This window comes from Indicator indicator, chromosome Z (genome assembly GCF_027791375.1).
Source record: "Indicator indicator isolate 239-I01 chromosome Z, UM_Iind_1.1, whole genome shotgun sequence".
NCBI lineage: Eukaryota > Metazoa > Chordata > Aves > Piciformes > Indicatoridae > Indicator > Indicator indicator.
In genome coordinates this window covers 7,182,157-7,197,542 of record NC_072053.1, presented here as the reverse complement: position 1 = coordinate 7,197,542, position 15,386 = coordinate 7,182,157, and the positions used below count along the sequence as shown (strand labels likewise).

Sequence of the window (15,386 nt, the reverse complement as noted above, 5' to 3'; positions counted from 1 at the left end):
AAATGCAGACACTTGAATGCACAGAATGAGAAATTCAGTTGTTTGTTGTTTTTTTTTTTTTTTTTCCTCTAAAGAGTCAGGTGCAGGTTAAGCAAATAGTGCTAGCTGGTTTACATGAAACTAGCTTCTGCATATCATCTAACTTATCCTCAGAATGAATCTATGGAAGTGTTGCCTCTTGTTTCTTTGGAGGCTGTAGACAGGATCTTTACCACTTCAAACCCCCTATGAAAGGAGATAATGCGTCCTTTATTATTTTTTTTTCTTTACATAATAAATATGTTGAACATTATAAAATGAAGAGCTCTTTTTTTTTTTTTTTTAATTTGGTTGGCTGTCAAAGAGACATTGTAAGAAGTGGTTTCCAGACAGACTGCATTTGGTGAGGAGTGATGGATCTCTTGCCAGTACTAAAGAGGCACTCTCCATATTGTATGTCTGCACACACTCCTTGTGGGCAGAATACTATAGGGAAAAAGTTTAATGGTTTAGTGTATAAAAACACTTAAAAGGCAACCTACATTAAAATGTAAATTCAAAACAAATGAATCTTGTAAAAATGTACAGGGATTTATTTCAGCTAGTTTAAACTTTAAGAAAAATAATCGTTTAAGCAATTGGGTGTTTTGACTGCACAAACTTATTATATCAGGAATAATATAGCATATAGTTAGGGACCAGTGCCTGGGTGTGTATTAACTATTAGTTTTACAGATTCAGTCACCCATAAAACAGTTACTCCAGCTCATTTCTGGGTTAATAATTGCTTATCATGTAAGTTAAAAAAACAGGTGTGATTCTTCTAGTACCAAAGATAGAGGCAGAAAGAACAATTTTACCCGTTTGCAAAAGACGGTATTTAAGAGGTTTCATGTGATTTAAAAATACACTTTTTTTTTTTTAATCTGTGAATAGCCTTGAGTCAGATTTGAGTGTTCTAAGATGGTGAAAAGAGAAGCTTATTTTGCAGCTGTTACTAACAACAAGAGAAATACAGTACTGATTTCTGTTTGTGTCATGAACACTTAGTGAGGAAGTTCTGAAAATTATTTTTGTGAATGCAAATTAGATACAAAGTGACTAAACAATTTTGAGGGCTCCATTGAAATGATGCAATACAAGGCAAAAATAGAACTGAGAAATCAAAGTGAAGTCATCGTAGGTGCTGAATAGACAGCCTGCTAGATCCTGTTTCTGTAGTGAAAATCCAAATAGAATGATAAAATAGTAAAAGTAATAATCCTAGGGCCAGAAACTAGGTTTAAAATTGCCCATTATGGAGCCAGAGATTATTTGGACATTAAAAGTGTTTATCATTCTGGTGACTTTATTTGTAGTTAATAGTGTTAAAAGTAGATGTAAGTGATATTGTTCTCTGTAATCTGTGCAAAATTGCAATATAAGGGGATTGTTTATTTTACAGTAGTACATCGTGATGGAACAAAGCGTGGAAGGGGTTGAGAGGGGGGAGGGTTTGGGGCACTGTGAGAAATTATTCAGTAGTATGTTCATAGTTCTTAAACCAGCATTTCAAAGGATTTCAGTGGCAAGTGGCTTAATAAAATGTAAACTTCACAGCATCTCAGTATCCTGAATTACATGTTTAAATCAGTCAAATTCACATGAAGATTAATAAGGTGATGTGCAGAATCACCTTTCTTCAGAAGTATGTGGGAGCACACCTCTACTGCATGTTTATGTAAGCACATACTCAAGGAAGTAAAAACACTCAGTTGGCTCATGTAGCACAATGACCATCTCCAGATAAAATTGGTTCATCTTTAATTGAAGATTTGCATATTTTGAAGTAATGCATGTCACCATACCAAAAGGGCAGGGCAGGTACCAGAGAATATCAAGAGATGATAGTTGTACTGAGTCCAACCTGCTAGGTTTTGGCAGTCAGTTACTCTTCACAATCTTAAGATCCTCATAAAATAATGATTATCTTGTGTTTCTGTAAGTAACGGAATTAGAGAGAGATGCAGAGAAAGACTGAGAGGAAACAAGCTATACTGGGATTCTGTTTAGAGATTTTGATTGGCTTTAAATATTGTTCTGGCCTGCTGTTGTATTTGACAGTGTAATATGCTAAACCCATGAGTCAGTTTTCCTTCAGTCATTGTGACTTGTATGTAACTGTGCTTTTGGCTGATGAGAGTGAACAAATCCATTTTTACAGCCCTACACCGTGGCTTGCTAGTAATAACCTATCTCAGAAGTGATCTTGTAATATGACTAGTGCAATTGAACAGCATATATGGAAAAAGGAAATGTTCTTTTCCTCAAGGTAGAAAGCATGTTGATTGAGTAAGTAAGGAAGGATGCAGGAGAAGAGAAAAAAAAGCAGGTATTGCCAAGAATTTTCTGAGTTGAAAACTGCAATTTCACAATTTGAGATAGAATTTGAATATTGGAGGTTGCATGAATCTGAAACACTGCTGAAAGACCTGTACGATACATGAGGGAATGTCTCTGTGTATGTATGCATGTAGAGCAGAGGAGAAGCTCACCTTCGAAGGTGCATGGATGCCAGTAAGTTCAAGTACAATTGTGCAAAAGGATCAGGAGAGAAATATTTCTCTTCATGTCATGTTTAACCATAGTAGTAGTATTGAGTACCTGTGTAATTCAGAGAAATAATTGTTGGTTTGTTACTACCTGAAGGAACAACTTCAGTATCTGGTCACATCATAATCCACTCTATCTCTGCATGCTAATATTTGCTACTTTCAGGTTTTATTAGCATTAAAAACCAAAACAGCAACAAAAGAAATCCACATAAAAAAACCCAGATACAAATTAGATAGTTGAATTAAACAAAAAAACCCTTAATTTTCATAGCTGCCTTTGCTGGAATCTTTTCTGTGAAATGACTGGTGTGAATTTCCAGGGCACCTCTCAAGGGAAGATCTGCCTTGCACTCTTTCTCAACATGGAAGAATTGCATGACAAGAAATATCCCCTTGTCCAACTCCTCTTTTTATACCCAGTTCCTGGATTTGACATAGGATGCTGAGATTTCTCTCTATGGATTTGCACTGCAACTAGATCAGCAATGGCTCAGAAAAATTCTCTGCTGTCCCTACAGTCTAACCTTCCCCTGATGCCCATACAGTAAATATACCCTATTGTCTTGGGGAATGCATCAATTCAGTGAGACTTGGACAGACTGGAGAGCTGGGCAAAGAGAACCTGATGAGGTTTCACAAGGGTAAGTGCAGAGTCCTGCACCTGGGAAGGAGTAATAAACTGCACCAGTACAGGCTGGGAGGTGATCGGCTGGAGAGCAGCCCTGTGGAGAAGTTATCCATAGCACAGCAATGTGCCCTTGGGGCCAGTGGTATCCTGGGATTCATTAAGAGAATTGTGTCCAGCAGATCGAGGGAAATTCTCCTCTCCCTCTACTCTGCCCTAGTGAGACCTCACCTGGAATACTGCATCCAGTTTTGGGCTCCCCAGTTCAAGAGAGACAGAGAACTGCTGGAGAGAATCCAACAGAGGGCTACAAGTATGAATAAGGAACTGGAGCACTGCCTTATGACAAAAGGCTGAGAGACTTGGGACTGTTTAGTCTGGAGAAGACTGAGAGGGGATTTAATAAATGTTTATAAATATCTGAGGGCTGGGTGTCAAGAGGGAGGGGACAGGCTCTTCTCCGTTGCACCCTGTGATAGGACAAGAGGTAAGGGATGTAAAGTACAGCACAGGAGGTTCCACCTCAACATGAGGAAGAACTTCTTTACTGTAAGGGTCCCAGAGCACTGAAACAGGCTCCCCAGAGAGGTTGTGGAGTCTCTTTCTCTGGAGACTTTCAAGACCCATCTGGATGTGTTCCTGTATGACCTGTGCTAGATTCTATGATCCTGTTCTGGCAGGGGGGTTGGATTTGATGATCTCCAGAGGTCACTTCCAACCCCTTACATCCTGTGATCGTGTGATCCAAGCCCTTGTTTGGTACATATATAGTTCCTTCTGGACCTTTCATTCTTTCAGAGTACCGTCATATCTTCACCATGCATTGCTGTTGCTTTTTCTCCCTAAGCAGTAGCTTTTTCTGGGAGCTGAATGTTCACCCTTGTGGTAGTTTTAGGCTGATGCCTAGGAAAATGTTTCACAGACTGAGTAGAAAAGTGGTAGAATGTAAATAAATTGCCACTGGATGTAAAAAGGAAAATAATGATAAGGTCTAAATAATCCCATTGGTCTAATAACTAACATAAAGTTAGTTGTGTAAACTAACTCTTTTCTTTTCAGCTTCTTAGCTCTAGCAGATACTAGCTAGTGCTTTTGCTTTAGCTGTTGCTGACCTGTTGGCTCTGGCCAGCCTGATCTAGTGTGAGGTGACCCTGCCCATGGCAGGGGGGTTGGAACTAGAGGATCCTTGTGGTCCCTTCCAACCCTGACTGATTGTATGATTCTATGACCCTGGCTGGGTTCTTGTTGTGGCTAAGTGCTAACAAGATACTCTCTGCTTTTCTCTTTTGCCTTGTATAGAGTGGGGGAAGGGAGCAGGGAGGGGGAAGTTGTTGGTAACCAACTGGTTTTGTCCAGGGGGGTTCTTGTGTTGTTTACAAATTGTAAATACATGTAAATATTATATATTTTGTATATATTCATTGCATTCCATATTTCTAGATTTTACTGTGCTTGTAAATACAGCTTCATTTGCTTTCAGTTGAGCTAGTCTGGCAATTTATTTTGGGGGGTAATTTCAACCCACCACAACCCTGGGTTTTTCTGCTCTGCTTGGGGCAGCAGCAAAAGGTTTATAAGAAAAATGGTTTCATGTTGTGATTTTTTCCAGCATTACCTGGCATTTATTTGATTTTAATAAACTGATCTGTTTCGTATCCCAATGCAGAATGGGTGCAGCAGACAACATTTACAAAGGTCGAAGTACTTTTATGGAAGAACTGACAGACACTGCTGAGATAATAAGAAAAGCAACTTCAAGATCACTAGTGATTTTGGATGAATTAGGAAGAGGAACTAGCACACACGATGGAATCGCTATTGCTTATGCTACACTTGAGCATTTTATTAAAGATGTAAGTGTTCAATCTAACTCATCCTTGTGAATACTCTTTCAGCCTCTTCTAAGGTAGGCTGACTTTGACATGGGGTGTTTTTCCTGGTAGAAGTGTGTTATGCCTGAACTCAGAGCAAAAGGATATGGATAAAGAATATCAATCCTATGTTGTTGTGCTTGAAAAAAAATAATAAATCCAATTCTTCTTATGTGTATGTTTCATTATTTTAGGTGGAGTCACTGACACTGTTTGTCACTCACTATCCATCTGTTTGTGAGCTAGAGAAGGTATATCCAGAAAAAGTTGGTAATTACCACATGGCTTTCTTGGTGAATGAGGAGGAAAGTGCTAAACTGAAAGGTACAGTATTAATTTGTCTGACATTCTGGCACCGTGTATAATAGGGAGAAATTGTACAATTTTGTTATTTAAACCTCATCATAAAAGTGACACAGCCAAACTCTCTAGCTATCAGTCTATATACATATTCTGAGGTGCCTGGAAACTGAACAGCTATTTCTCTTTTACAATGACTGAGCTATGTCACATAAAAGATTCACCCAGCCCAGTATCCAACTTCTGACAGTAGCCAGATACAAAGGATTAAGGAAGAGGACAGATTAGGGATCAAACATATGGCAACTCTTTCTCTAAAAGATCTCACGTCTGCAAACATTTGCTGTATAGGGAATAGCAAATTCTCTTTGCTTCAAGAGAGAGATTTAGTGTCTTCAATGGATTTTATTTCAACGAGGTTGTCTGGTTTCCCTGAATATCCTTGTGTTCCTTTTGCATCTTCATCCTACTGTGTCAAAGGAGCACCAAAATTTAACACTACTTTGTGTGAAGAACCACCACCTCTTGTTTGTTTTGAAACAACGTGTAACTTCACTTCATGGTTTTAGTTCCTGAATCAGAAGAGGCAGAGGAATAATCTGTTTGCTCTTTCTATACCATGCATAACTTTGTAGATAGCTTATTCAGTCTCACAATAGGCAGGTAAAATGTGTGGTCTCAAGGAACCTTTTTTTTAAAATACGTATTTCTTCAATGGAATAAGTCGTGTGGGAAGCATGAATGATAATGAATCACAGAATCACAGAATGTTAGGGGCTGGAAGGGACCTCAAAAGATCATCCAGTCCAACCCTCCTGCCAGAGCAGGATCACCTATACCAGATCACACAGGAATATGTATATCCAGGCAGGTCTTGAACATCTGCAGAGAGGAAGAATCCACAACCCCCCTGGGCAGCCTGTTCCAGTGTTCTGTCACCCTCACAGTGAAATTTTTTTTTCCTCATGTTTCCATGAAACTTCCTATGCCTGAACTTCCACCCACTGCCCCTTGTCCTGTCATTGGGCATCACCAAGAAGAGCCTGGCTCCACCCTCTTGGCACTCACCCTTTACATATTTATATAAGCATTAATGAGATCACAGTCTGTGGTGTTTCAGTCTTTGGTCTATTACATTTTATTAATATAATAAAGTTTTTTGTCATGGATTTTTTTTTAGGGTCTGAAGATGAAGAGAATCCCGAATTTATCACTTTTCTTTATCAAATAACAAAAGGAGTCTCTGCAAGGAGTTACGGGCTAAATGTTGCCAAACTGGCAGATATTCCTGAAGAAATCTTGAAGAAAGCAGCTTACAAATCAAAGGAGATGGAGACAATGGTGAATATGAAAAGGTCAGACAATTGTGGTTTGGCTTGGGGTTCCCTGCCCTCCCCCACAATAATAATTCAGCTGTGAATTGGAAGACCATTTCACACAATGTGCATTAAAAAGAACTGTAAGAGCTGCTTCAGGTATCCTGCTAGCCTTGAGGGAAAATGCAGTGAGACAAAAATTTGAAAAAAATATTTAGGAAATTGTGCTATCCAGATCAACCAGAGCTGTAGATTTTATGGGCAACTACTCTGTCACTGGTTAATTGTTGCCCTCTGGAAAAAGACTGGAAAAAAAAATGCACGTTGAGGTAACATTAGTAATACACTATTTTTTATTTTCTGACAGCAAATGCTAGCAAATTTATTTTTTCAGATATGTATTTTTGCTGTTTTCAGTAAAATTAATTTGAAATACAGTCATCTTCTAATACCTACGTCTGTTCTTGCCATTGATAGTAAAAATACCAATAAGTTCCATTTAAAAGTATATTGTTCATTTTGGAACTTGAAATAGTATTTGCATACGATAGTATACAGGAGAACACAGGTATTCTGACTACTTAAGAATAAATATTTACAATAATTTTGAAAAATTATACTGGAAATGTGAGGATTTAAATGTTTTTCTGGTAACAAATTTTCATTTGAGGCATCTGTAGCTTATATGTTAGACTGGTATGAAAATTTCCATGTGTATCAGTTTCTTCAGTTTAAGGAGTGAGACAGATGTTCTTCACCCCTTCCCAAAGAATTAAAGAAAATGCTCCACACCAGATTGGAAAGAAGTAGAAGTTTAAATGGAAGTACTATTCATACCTACTCACAGCAGTACAAAAGCATGCAAAATATACAAATCCATAGTCCACCTCAGCCACAGTTCTCAAAAAAAACCCTCCCTAGGCCAAAGCTTTCCACACCCTCCCTCCAAACCAGGCCAAAAACATTGGCCTCGAATGTGCTCCCCCGGTACCTCTCAATCAACCCCACCCACCCGCCGTACCAAACCCAAGTGATACAGCTGAAAATTCAGCTTGCCAGCAGCACCAGGCCCCACTCCCCCACAAACCTGAGGTAAGGGAGCTTGTGCCAGGAGAGGAGCAGAGAGAGGAGAAGGGGCCGGAGAGCTTGTGCTGTTCCCTTATAGAGGGGAGATGCAGGCATTCAGGGAATGAAATAACAAAATATTACACTTTCTGGTGTGCGTTTTCTGGACTGTCTAGTCCTCCTGGAAGACTTCTCTGTGGTTCTTAAAGGCACCAGCCTCGAACCATAACAATCAGGTAACATCATCTTTATAGAACCTGTGCCATTATGCACATTATGCACACGGTTCAGTTTCATTATGCACACAGTTTAGAAATAAAAAAGTGCTTCTGTTCATGTTCCTTCCCACTGAATGTTGTGTTGATATTATTTCCAGGGGCAGTCCCATCAGCAAAATTCAAATAGCTGTTTAGGAATATAATAAATCAAGGTCTTTGTTGTCTGCTGGCCATGACTAAGCCTGACAGAATAATTTAATGTGAGAAAATCTTAAGTATTAATTACCTGAGGCACAAGCAGTCATTTTGAAACTTATTGATGCTTAGTATTTGACACCAGTTTTTATTCCCCTTTAAGAAAATAAAACATTCTATTGAAGATATATGATATATGACAGCTTATAGGGAAAAATAAATGTAGCGTATGCTAGATGGAAATAGTAGCCCATAATTGCCAAAAGTAAACCAACAAATTACTAGCGTAACTCTGTCATTACAGGATATGTAGGCTTCTAAAATCAAGAAAACAATAACATTCAGAAAGGTGAAAGTATGAGCTGGAAAGCCAGAATTACTCTGTAATAAAATTTAAAAGTGAAATAACACAGTATGTCCCTTTGGTTTATCTTCCTTTGTTCTATGAAAATCATGCTAGCATATTACTTGGACAGGGCACAAATGGAGTTCTAGCATGTCTCCATTGCTAAAAAGAGAGTTAATTGCATACAAAAGCCATAAGCAATAAAACCACTATGTAGTGATGTAGTTAAAATTTATTTACAGTGTTCGCAGAGGAGTAGAGTGAGGACTGGCAGGGCAGTCTTATTTATGGGATTTAATTGTGTCCCATTATCAACTTTTGAGTATCACAGTATCACAGAGGTTGGAAGGGACCTCAAGAGATCATCAGGTCCAACCCCCCTGCCAGAGCAGGATCACATAGGATAGTCCACACAGGAGTGCATCCAGGTGGGTTTTGAAAGTCTCCAGAGAAGGAGACTCCACAACCCCCCTGGGCAGCCTGTTCCAGGGCTCTGTTACCCTCACTGTGAAGAAGTTTCTCCTTATGTTGAGGTGAAATCTTCTATGTTCAAGTTTGAACCCATTGTTCCTTGTCTTATCACTGTGAACCACTGAAAAGAGCCTGGCCCCCTCCACTTGACACCCACCCCTCAGATATTTATAGACATTGATCAGATCCCCTCTCAGTCTTCTCTTCTCAAGACTAAACAGCCCCAGGGCTCTCAGTCTCTCTTTATAGGGGAGATGCTCAAGGCCCCTCATCATCCTCATGGCTCTCCCTTGGATTCTCTCCAGCGGGTCTCTCTCTCTCTCTCTTGAACTGGGGAGCCCAAAACTGGATGCAGTATTCCAGGTGTGGTCTCACCAGGGCAGAGTAGAGAGGTAGAAGAACTTCCCTCAACCTGCTGGACACAGCCTTCTTGATTTATCCCAGGATCCCATTGGCTCTCCTGGCCACAAGGGCACATTGTTGTTCCATGGAGAATTTGCTGTCCATCAGCACTCCAAGGAGTTTCTCTGTGGAGCTGCTTTCCAGCAGGGCAGCCCCTAACCTGTCCTGGTGCCTGTTGTTATTTCTCCCCAGATGTAGGTCCCTGAACTTGTCCTTATTAAACTTGGTGAGGTTTGCCTGCACCCAGCTCTCAGCCTGTCCAGGTCACGTTGGATGGCTGCACAGCCTGACAGGTGTCAGCCAACCCCCCCAGTTTTGTATCATCAGGAACTTGCTGAGGGTACTCTCAATGCCCTCATCCAGGTCGTTGATAAAGATACTGAACAAAACTGGACCCAGTACCAATTCCTGGGGGACACCACTTGCCACAGGCCTCCAAGTCGACTCTGTGCCATTGATGACAACCCTCTGAACTATCTTGTGGAGCCAGTTTGCAATCCACCTCACTGACCAACCATCTATGCCACATCTCCTGAGCTTTTCTATGAGGATGTTATGGGAGACAGTATCAAAGGCTTTACTGAAGTCAAGATATGTGACATCCACTGCTCTTCCCTCCTCTACCCACTTGGTCATAACTTCATAGAAGGCTATCAGATTAGTTAGACAGGATCTCCCCTTGGTAAATCCATGTTGGCTCCTCCTGATAACCTTCTTGTCTTCCATGTGGTTAGAGATGACCTCCAGGATGAGCTGCTCCATCATCTTTCCAGGGATGGAGGTGAGGCTGACTGGTCTGTAGTTGCCTGGGTCCTCCTTCTTGCCTTCTTTGAAGACTGGAGTGACATTTGCTTTCTTCCAGTCATCAGGCACCTCTCCTGTTCTCTAGGACTTTTCAAAGATGATGGAGAGAGTTTAGCAACCATATCAGCCAGCTCTCTCAGCACTCATTGCTAATTCACTGGATTTGACTTGTATCAAGTTATTCCTTCAGGTTATTACTGTAGATTTCTTGTGTGGACTTTGGGAGAAACTTCATGCATCTGTATAAACCCAGAGATCATCAGAATTAAAAAAAATTTTGAAAAAAAATCAACTGTTTCAGATCTCTTAGTGCATAAGTTGCTGTATTCTGTAATTCTTAATTTTTCCAGTTCTCCTAGTGTATAGCATTGTAGAAATATTTTCTTTTGTATATTTCTGTTTATTTTCATTACTGCCTTGACATGATCAAAATATCAAAGTACTTCTCTATACTTTCCTGTTCTTCCCCAAAGAGACATGAACAAATTTTAAAATAGGTGTATAGGTGTGGTATATTTATGGTACGAAATAAAAGTTATTATGGTGTTGAGGATCAAACTCAGACCACCTCATAGCAATAATTTGCTGTCAGAATACCCACAGGCCATCTGCCTTGCCTTTTTTTTTTAAATCACTTTTTCATATTATTTAAGAAAATCCAGTGTGTAATTCCATCCAGTCTTGACATTTTTGTCACCAAGAATGTGTGTTACCCATTTTGAATACCATGTTACTATTTGCCACAGCTCTTACAAGTATTTCTCAAATATAATAAAAAAAATTATGAAGGATATGTGTACCATTTATTTTGAAAATGCATTATGATGTCTTTATGATTCTACAAGTGCAAATTTGTAGGAACTCATTGCTAAAAATGCAATGGTGCAAATTAAAATACATTTTCTTTGATTTACTCAGTGTTTTATTTTGTTTTGTCAGTGCTTCTGTAAGTTGGTTGTGTAGAGCTGGAATACATGTATTGGAAAATGTTAACGGATTGTTTAAACATCACATAACCCTTGAGCTATGCAAACTGCTATTTTTGACTGTGTATAAAATTTTGCAGATGACTGTACAGCTTTCAGGGTTTGGTGTGCTTAATTTAAAAAATCTGTCTGTATTTTGACTGAGGGGTTTTTTTTTTTCCCTTCCCCTCTCACAGAAAAAAGCTCAAGTCCTTTGCTGAAGTATGGAAGATAAATGGTTCTCAAGAACTACAAAAATGGAAGAGTGTGTGTGAACCTGAAGATGAAAGAAAGGACAGTTTTTAATCCTGAAATTATCTTTAAACATAGGAAGTATTGGGGATACAAAACATAGGTCTAGAAACTAATAGATTCTATCAAGGTGTACTTCTAGGAGTGTTAAGTTGACTTTTCTGCTTTTTGAGAGACAAGAGATGCTGCATTGTGATAAAACACCCTACATTCAATTCCTGACTGGATGCAATTTTCTCCCCCCACATTCCTTCCCTGAAGTGTGCTCCACCTTTTCCTTAAGAACAGTGTTTACTGGCATTGGATTTAGTTTCTAATATCTTTAGAAAATATGGAAAATTATGTTGGTAAATTATAAGGTAACTCTTTTATAAATAAAATAATATCTTTTACCTTTATAGTACTTCAGTTTCTAAAGACATATTCCTCTGCACTGGGAAAATGTAGCTGAGTCTTGACCATGCTATACTGCTGTGCAATTTCTTAACAATGAATACCACAAAAGGACTTGTTGTTTTGTTCTAGTATTAATGCATTTAAAATACACTTTTGTAGAACACTCCCTAAATTTTATGTGCCCAGTGAATTTAAGAAAGTCTGTGCTATGTGGCTGGATTGGGAGCGTTTTGTTTCTGCTGATGGGACTGATGATGGTACAACTAGCAGTTTTCTAAGCAGCAGCACAAAACACATACTGCGACTGTGTTTTGTTTTTCCTTTCAGTCATAAGCGTGGCTTCCTTTTCACCTTGAGCTTTCTTCCTGATTTGGCCCTCCATGGCAGTCTGGGGACTTACTTTAAATAATGCTGAAGTATCAGGAGGTGGGCAATTCAGACAGACTATGCAGCTGGCATCCCCAGTGCTCTGTCAGAGACTTTTAAATTTTTTTATTTGTAGTTCTCTAGACCAAATTTTAAATGGGAATGTGATATTCACGTTGGTTTTCCCTTATAAATTCCACCAGGTGAAATACCTTACTGTGACAAGGGACAGTGAAGTTCACCTGCTTAAACCCTGGCAAATAGTTTGTTGTATTAAAAAAGAAAAAAGTGTGACACAATCCTGTGTGGCAAGGTTTTGATAGTGAAGGGGATTACAGGATTGTCTTCTATGAGAAGCAGCTAGAAGTTACCCCATGTCCAGTAGAGCCACAATAGCTGGCCCCAAGACAGACCCATCACTGGCCAAGGCTGAGCCCACCAGCAATGATGGTTGTGCCTCTGGGATAATGTATTTAAGAAACAGGGGGAGGAGGAACCTTGTGCAACTGCAGCCAAGGAGAGGAGTCAGAATCATGAGCAAAAGAGCTATGTAAATACCAAGATCAGTGAAGAATGAGGGGGAGGAGGTGCTCCTGGCACTGGACCAGAGATTTCCATGAAGCTCAATGGTAGTGAAGACCATGGTGAAGCAGGCTGAGCCTCTACAGGTCTGCTGCAGAGCAGATGGGTGCATCCAAAGGAGGCTGGGACGCCCTGGGGCTCCTGGCAGGACCTGTGGAGAGAGGAGCCCATGCTGGAGCAGGTTTGCTGGCAGGACTTGTGACCCCTGGAGGGACCTATGCTGAAGCAGCCTGCCCTTGAGGGACTATGCCCCATGGAGAGGGCAGTTCATGAAGAAGTGCAGCCTATGGAAAGGAGTCAGTCCTGCAGGACAGACACCACACTGGAGCAGGTGACAAGTGTGAGGGGGAAGAAGTGGCAGGGACAACATGTGATGAACTGACCACAACTGCCATCCCCCGTCTCCCTGTGCTGCTTGGCAGGGAGCAGGCAGAGAAAACTGGGAGTGAAGTTGAGCCCAGAGAGGCTGGGGATATGCATGCACACACACACACACCTCCCCCACTGCAAGGTGTTTTAAGACTCAGTTTTATTTCTCATTATCGTACTCTGACCTGATCGGTAATAAATTCCTAATCCCCAAGTCAAGATTGTGTTGCCTGTGATGGTAATTGCTGAGTGCTGTCATCTTAGTCCTGTGCATCAGAGGAGGGAAAGTTACAGAACAACTGTGGTGGGCATGTGGTGCCCAGCCAGGACTGGCCCACCAGAAGTGGAAAGAAGTGAAATAAAATGATGTCTTGATTTTGCTACAAGGGAAAGAATAAAATGAGATTTTTGTAATCTTTGAGACAGATGAAGCCTTAGAAAGCTTTTTTTCAGGAAGTGAGCAATTTTTTTAGCAAAATAATGCATGCCAGATGAATGTGAAGTAATGCTAATGCAGGTGATTGAATTAGCCTGGCCAGTGCAGAGAATTTTGTGCATGGAAGAGGTTTCTTTACCTGTGTAAATATTCACTAATTTTCTCAAAAGCCTTTTTTCCAGGTTCTTCAGATGACAAAGCATCATTTAAACAGTTTCTCTGCTGCTCAAATAGCAGTAACCTCTATGAGCATCTCCTTCCAGAGTGCAGGGTGCATTTATGTAAACTGGAAGAGCTGAAGAAAACTGTTCTTTCAAGGTGTGGCTACACTTGTGTGTTTTTTCTATGCCGTGCATTGTGAAGGATAGTGGATGTAATACTCTACTATTAATGCACACTGGTGTAGTACATTGGATCTAAAGCCCTCTGCTCATGGTCTTCAAGTGGAAGAAATGAGCCATTACTAAATTCCCATATTTTCTAAATGTGCTTTCAGTAATGCTCTCCTGCCTCTCAAGGGAGCATTCAGAGTATGCTCTGACATAAAAAAAACACCTGGATGCAGTCTGACAGAAAAAAAAAGAAATATAATTAAGAATGGGGAAATGGACACAGTATTACTGGTCTGCTTGTAACATCAAGTACAAAGCAATTACAGTACAAAGCATTCCTCTTAATGATCAAGTTGGAAATAACTTTTGATTTTAGCCCTGCTCAGTTCAACAACAGGTTATCTGGCAATCCCAGTAACACTTCTAGATGTGCTACCGTTTGTGAAGCTGCTGGTTTGCTCACTGCTGATGATTATAAATCCTAGCAAATATATGTAAAATGTCCATTTGAGAGAGCACTGTAAGGAGATTCATACTGTTGTTAGATGTGTTTACTGCTGCTTTTAGGATATGTTTGTAATGAACCGTGGAGTACAGTGCAGATGTAACTAGACCACATATGCCGCTGGTGTGGAGCAGCCACACACGTTAGCAGAGTGAGCGCCACGTGAGGGAGATCGCTCTGGGATGTCATGAATTCAGAGCCCACTTGGGCAGTCTAGACAGGCAACCAGACAGACGTTCCTTGGGCTTTTGTAGCACAGCTTGCAAAGGAGGTACAAAGAAACAAAGAGTTGCTGAAAGCAGGGAAAAGCATTAATTTTGTAGGAGGTTGTTGTTTTTTCCTTCTTCATTTCTTTTGCTGTGGTAAGTTGGTATTCTGTGTCTGCCATAGCAGGAGTTCTTCTAAGAGACAGAGAGATGAGAAGCTGCTCTTAAGTTTTCCTTTTTTTTTTTTTTTTGCCTTCCCCTGTTTTGTTTGTTTGTTTTCTTTCTTCCTTTCCTTCAAATTACAGCATACTAAACTTCATCTTACAGAGAATTTAAAGTACAGTTCTAGTAGTGGTGTGATTTTGGAAACGATTTTTAAACACAAGTAATAAAGTTCTGACTCAGCACGTTTAATCTTGCACATTGATGGCTATAAGGTTGAAGGAAGTATGACCCATACTTAGATGGTCTTTGGTTGTAGTTGGAATTCATGCTAGTCTTGACTTTGCCTTCAAGAAAGAAATTCCTAAATATCTTTGTCTAAGTATTAGTAATTTTTGAAAACTACATGAAGTGTTGGCTCTTCCTACCTGAGCTAGCATGTTACTGGCATAATTAAAATTTAATATCGATGTGAAAAATACAGTTTTGTGTGCTAATGAGAAAGGTGCACTCTCTTTGAAAGATTTTTGCACTTTATGAGTTTTATACATTTTTTTAAAGTTTTTTATCACTTTCTTCATCTTTTTCATTATTCTCTCTTCCCTGTTCTTAACATAAAAATTTTAACA

General features: G+C 39.9%; 1 protein-coding gene across 1 annotated transcript in view; it reads left to right on the top strand.

Moving 5' to 3' along the window:
• Positions 1-11,457, top strand: part of MSH3 (mutS homolog 3) — a 153,871-nt gene extending 142,414 nt beyond the window's left edge. The window contains exons 18-21 of the mRNA XM_054398282.1: positions 4,865-5,051; positions 5,264-5,393; positions 6,550-6,724; positions 11,349-11,457. Coding sequence (XP_054254257.1) covers positions 4,865-5,051; positions 5,264-5,393; positions 6,550-6,724; positions 11,349-11,457 — 601 coding nt within the window. The remainder of the gene's footprint in view (positions 1-4,864; positions 5,052-5,263; positions 5,394-6,549; positions 6,725-11,348) is intronic.
• The last annotated feature ends 3,929 nt before the right edge of the window (positions 11,458-15,386 follow it).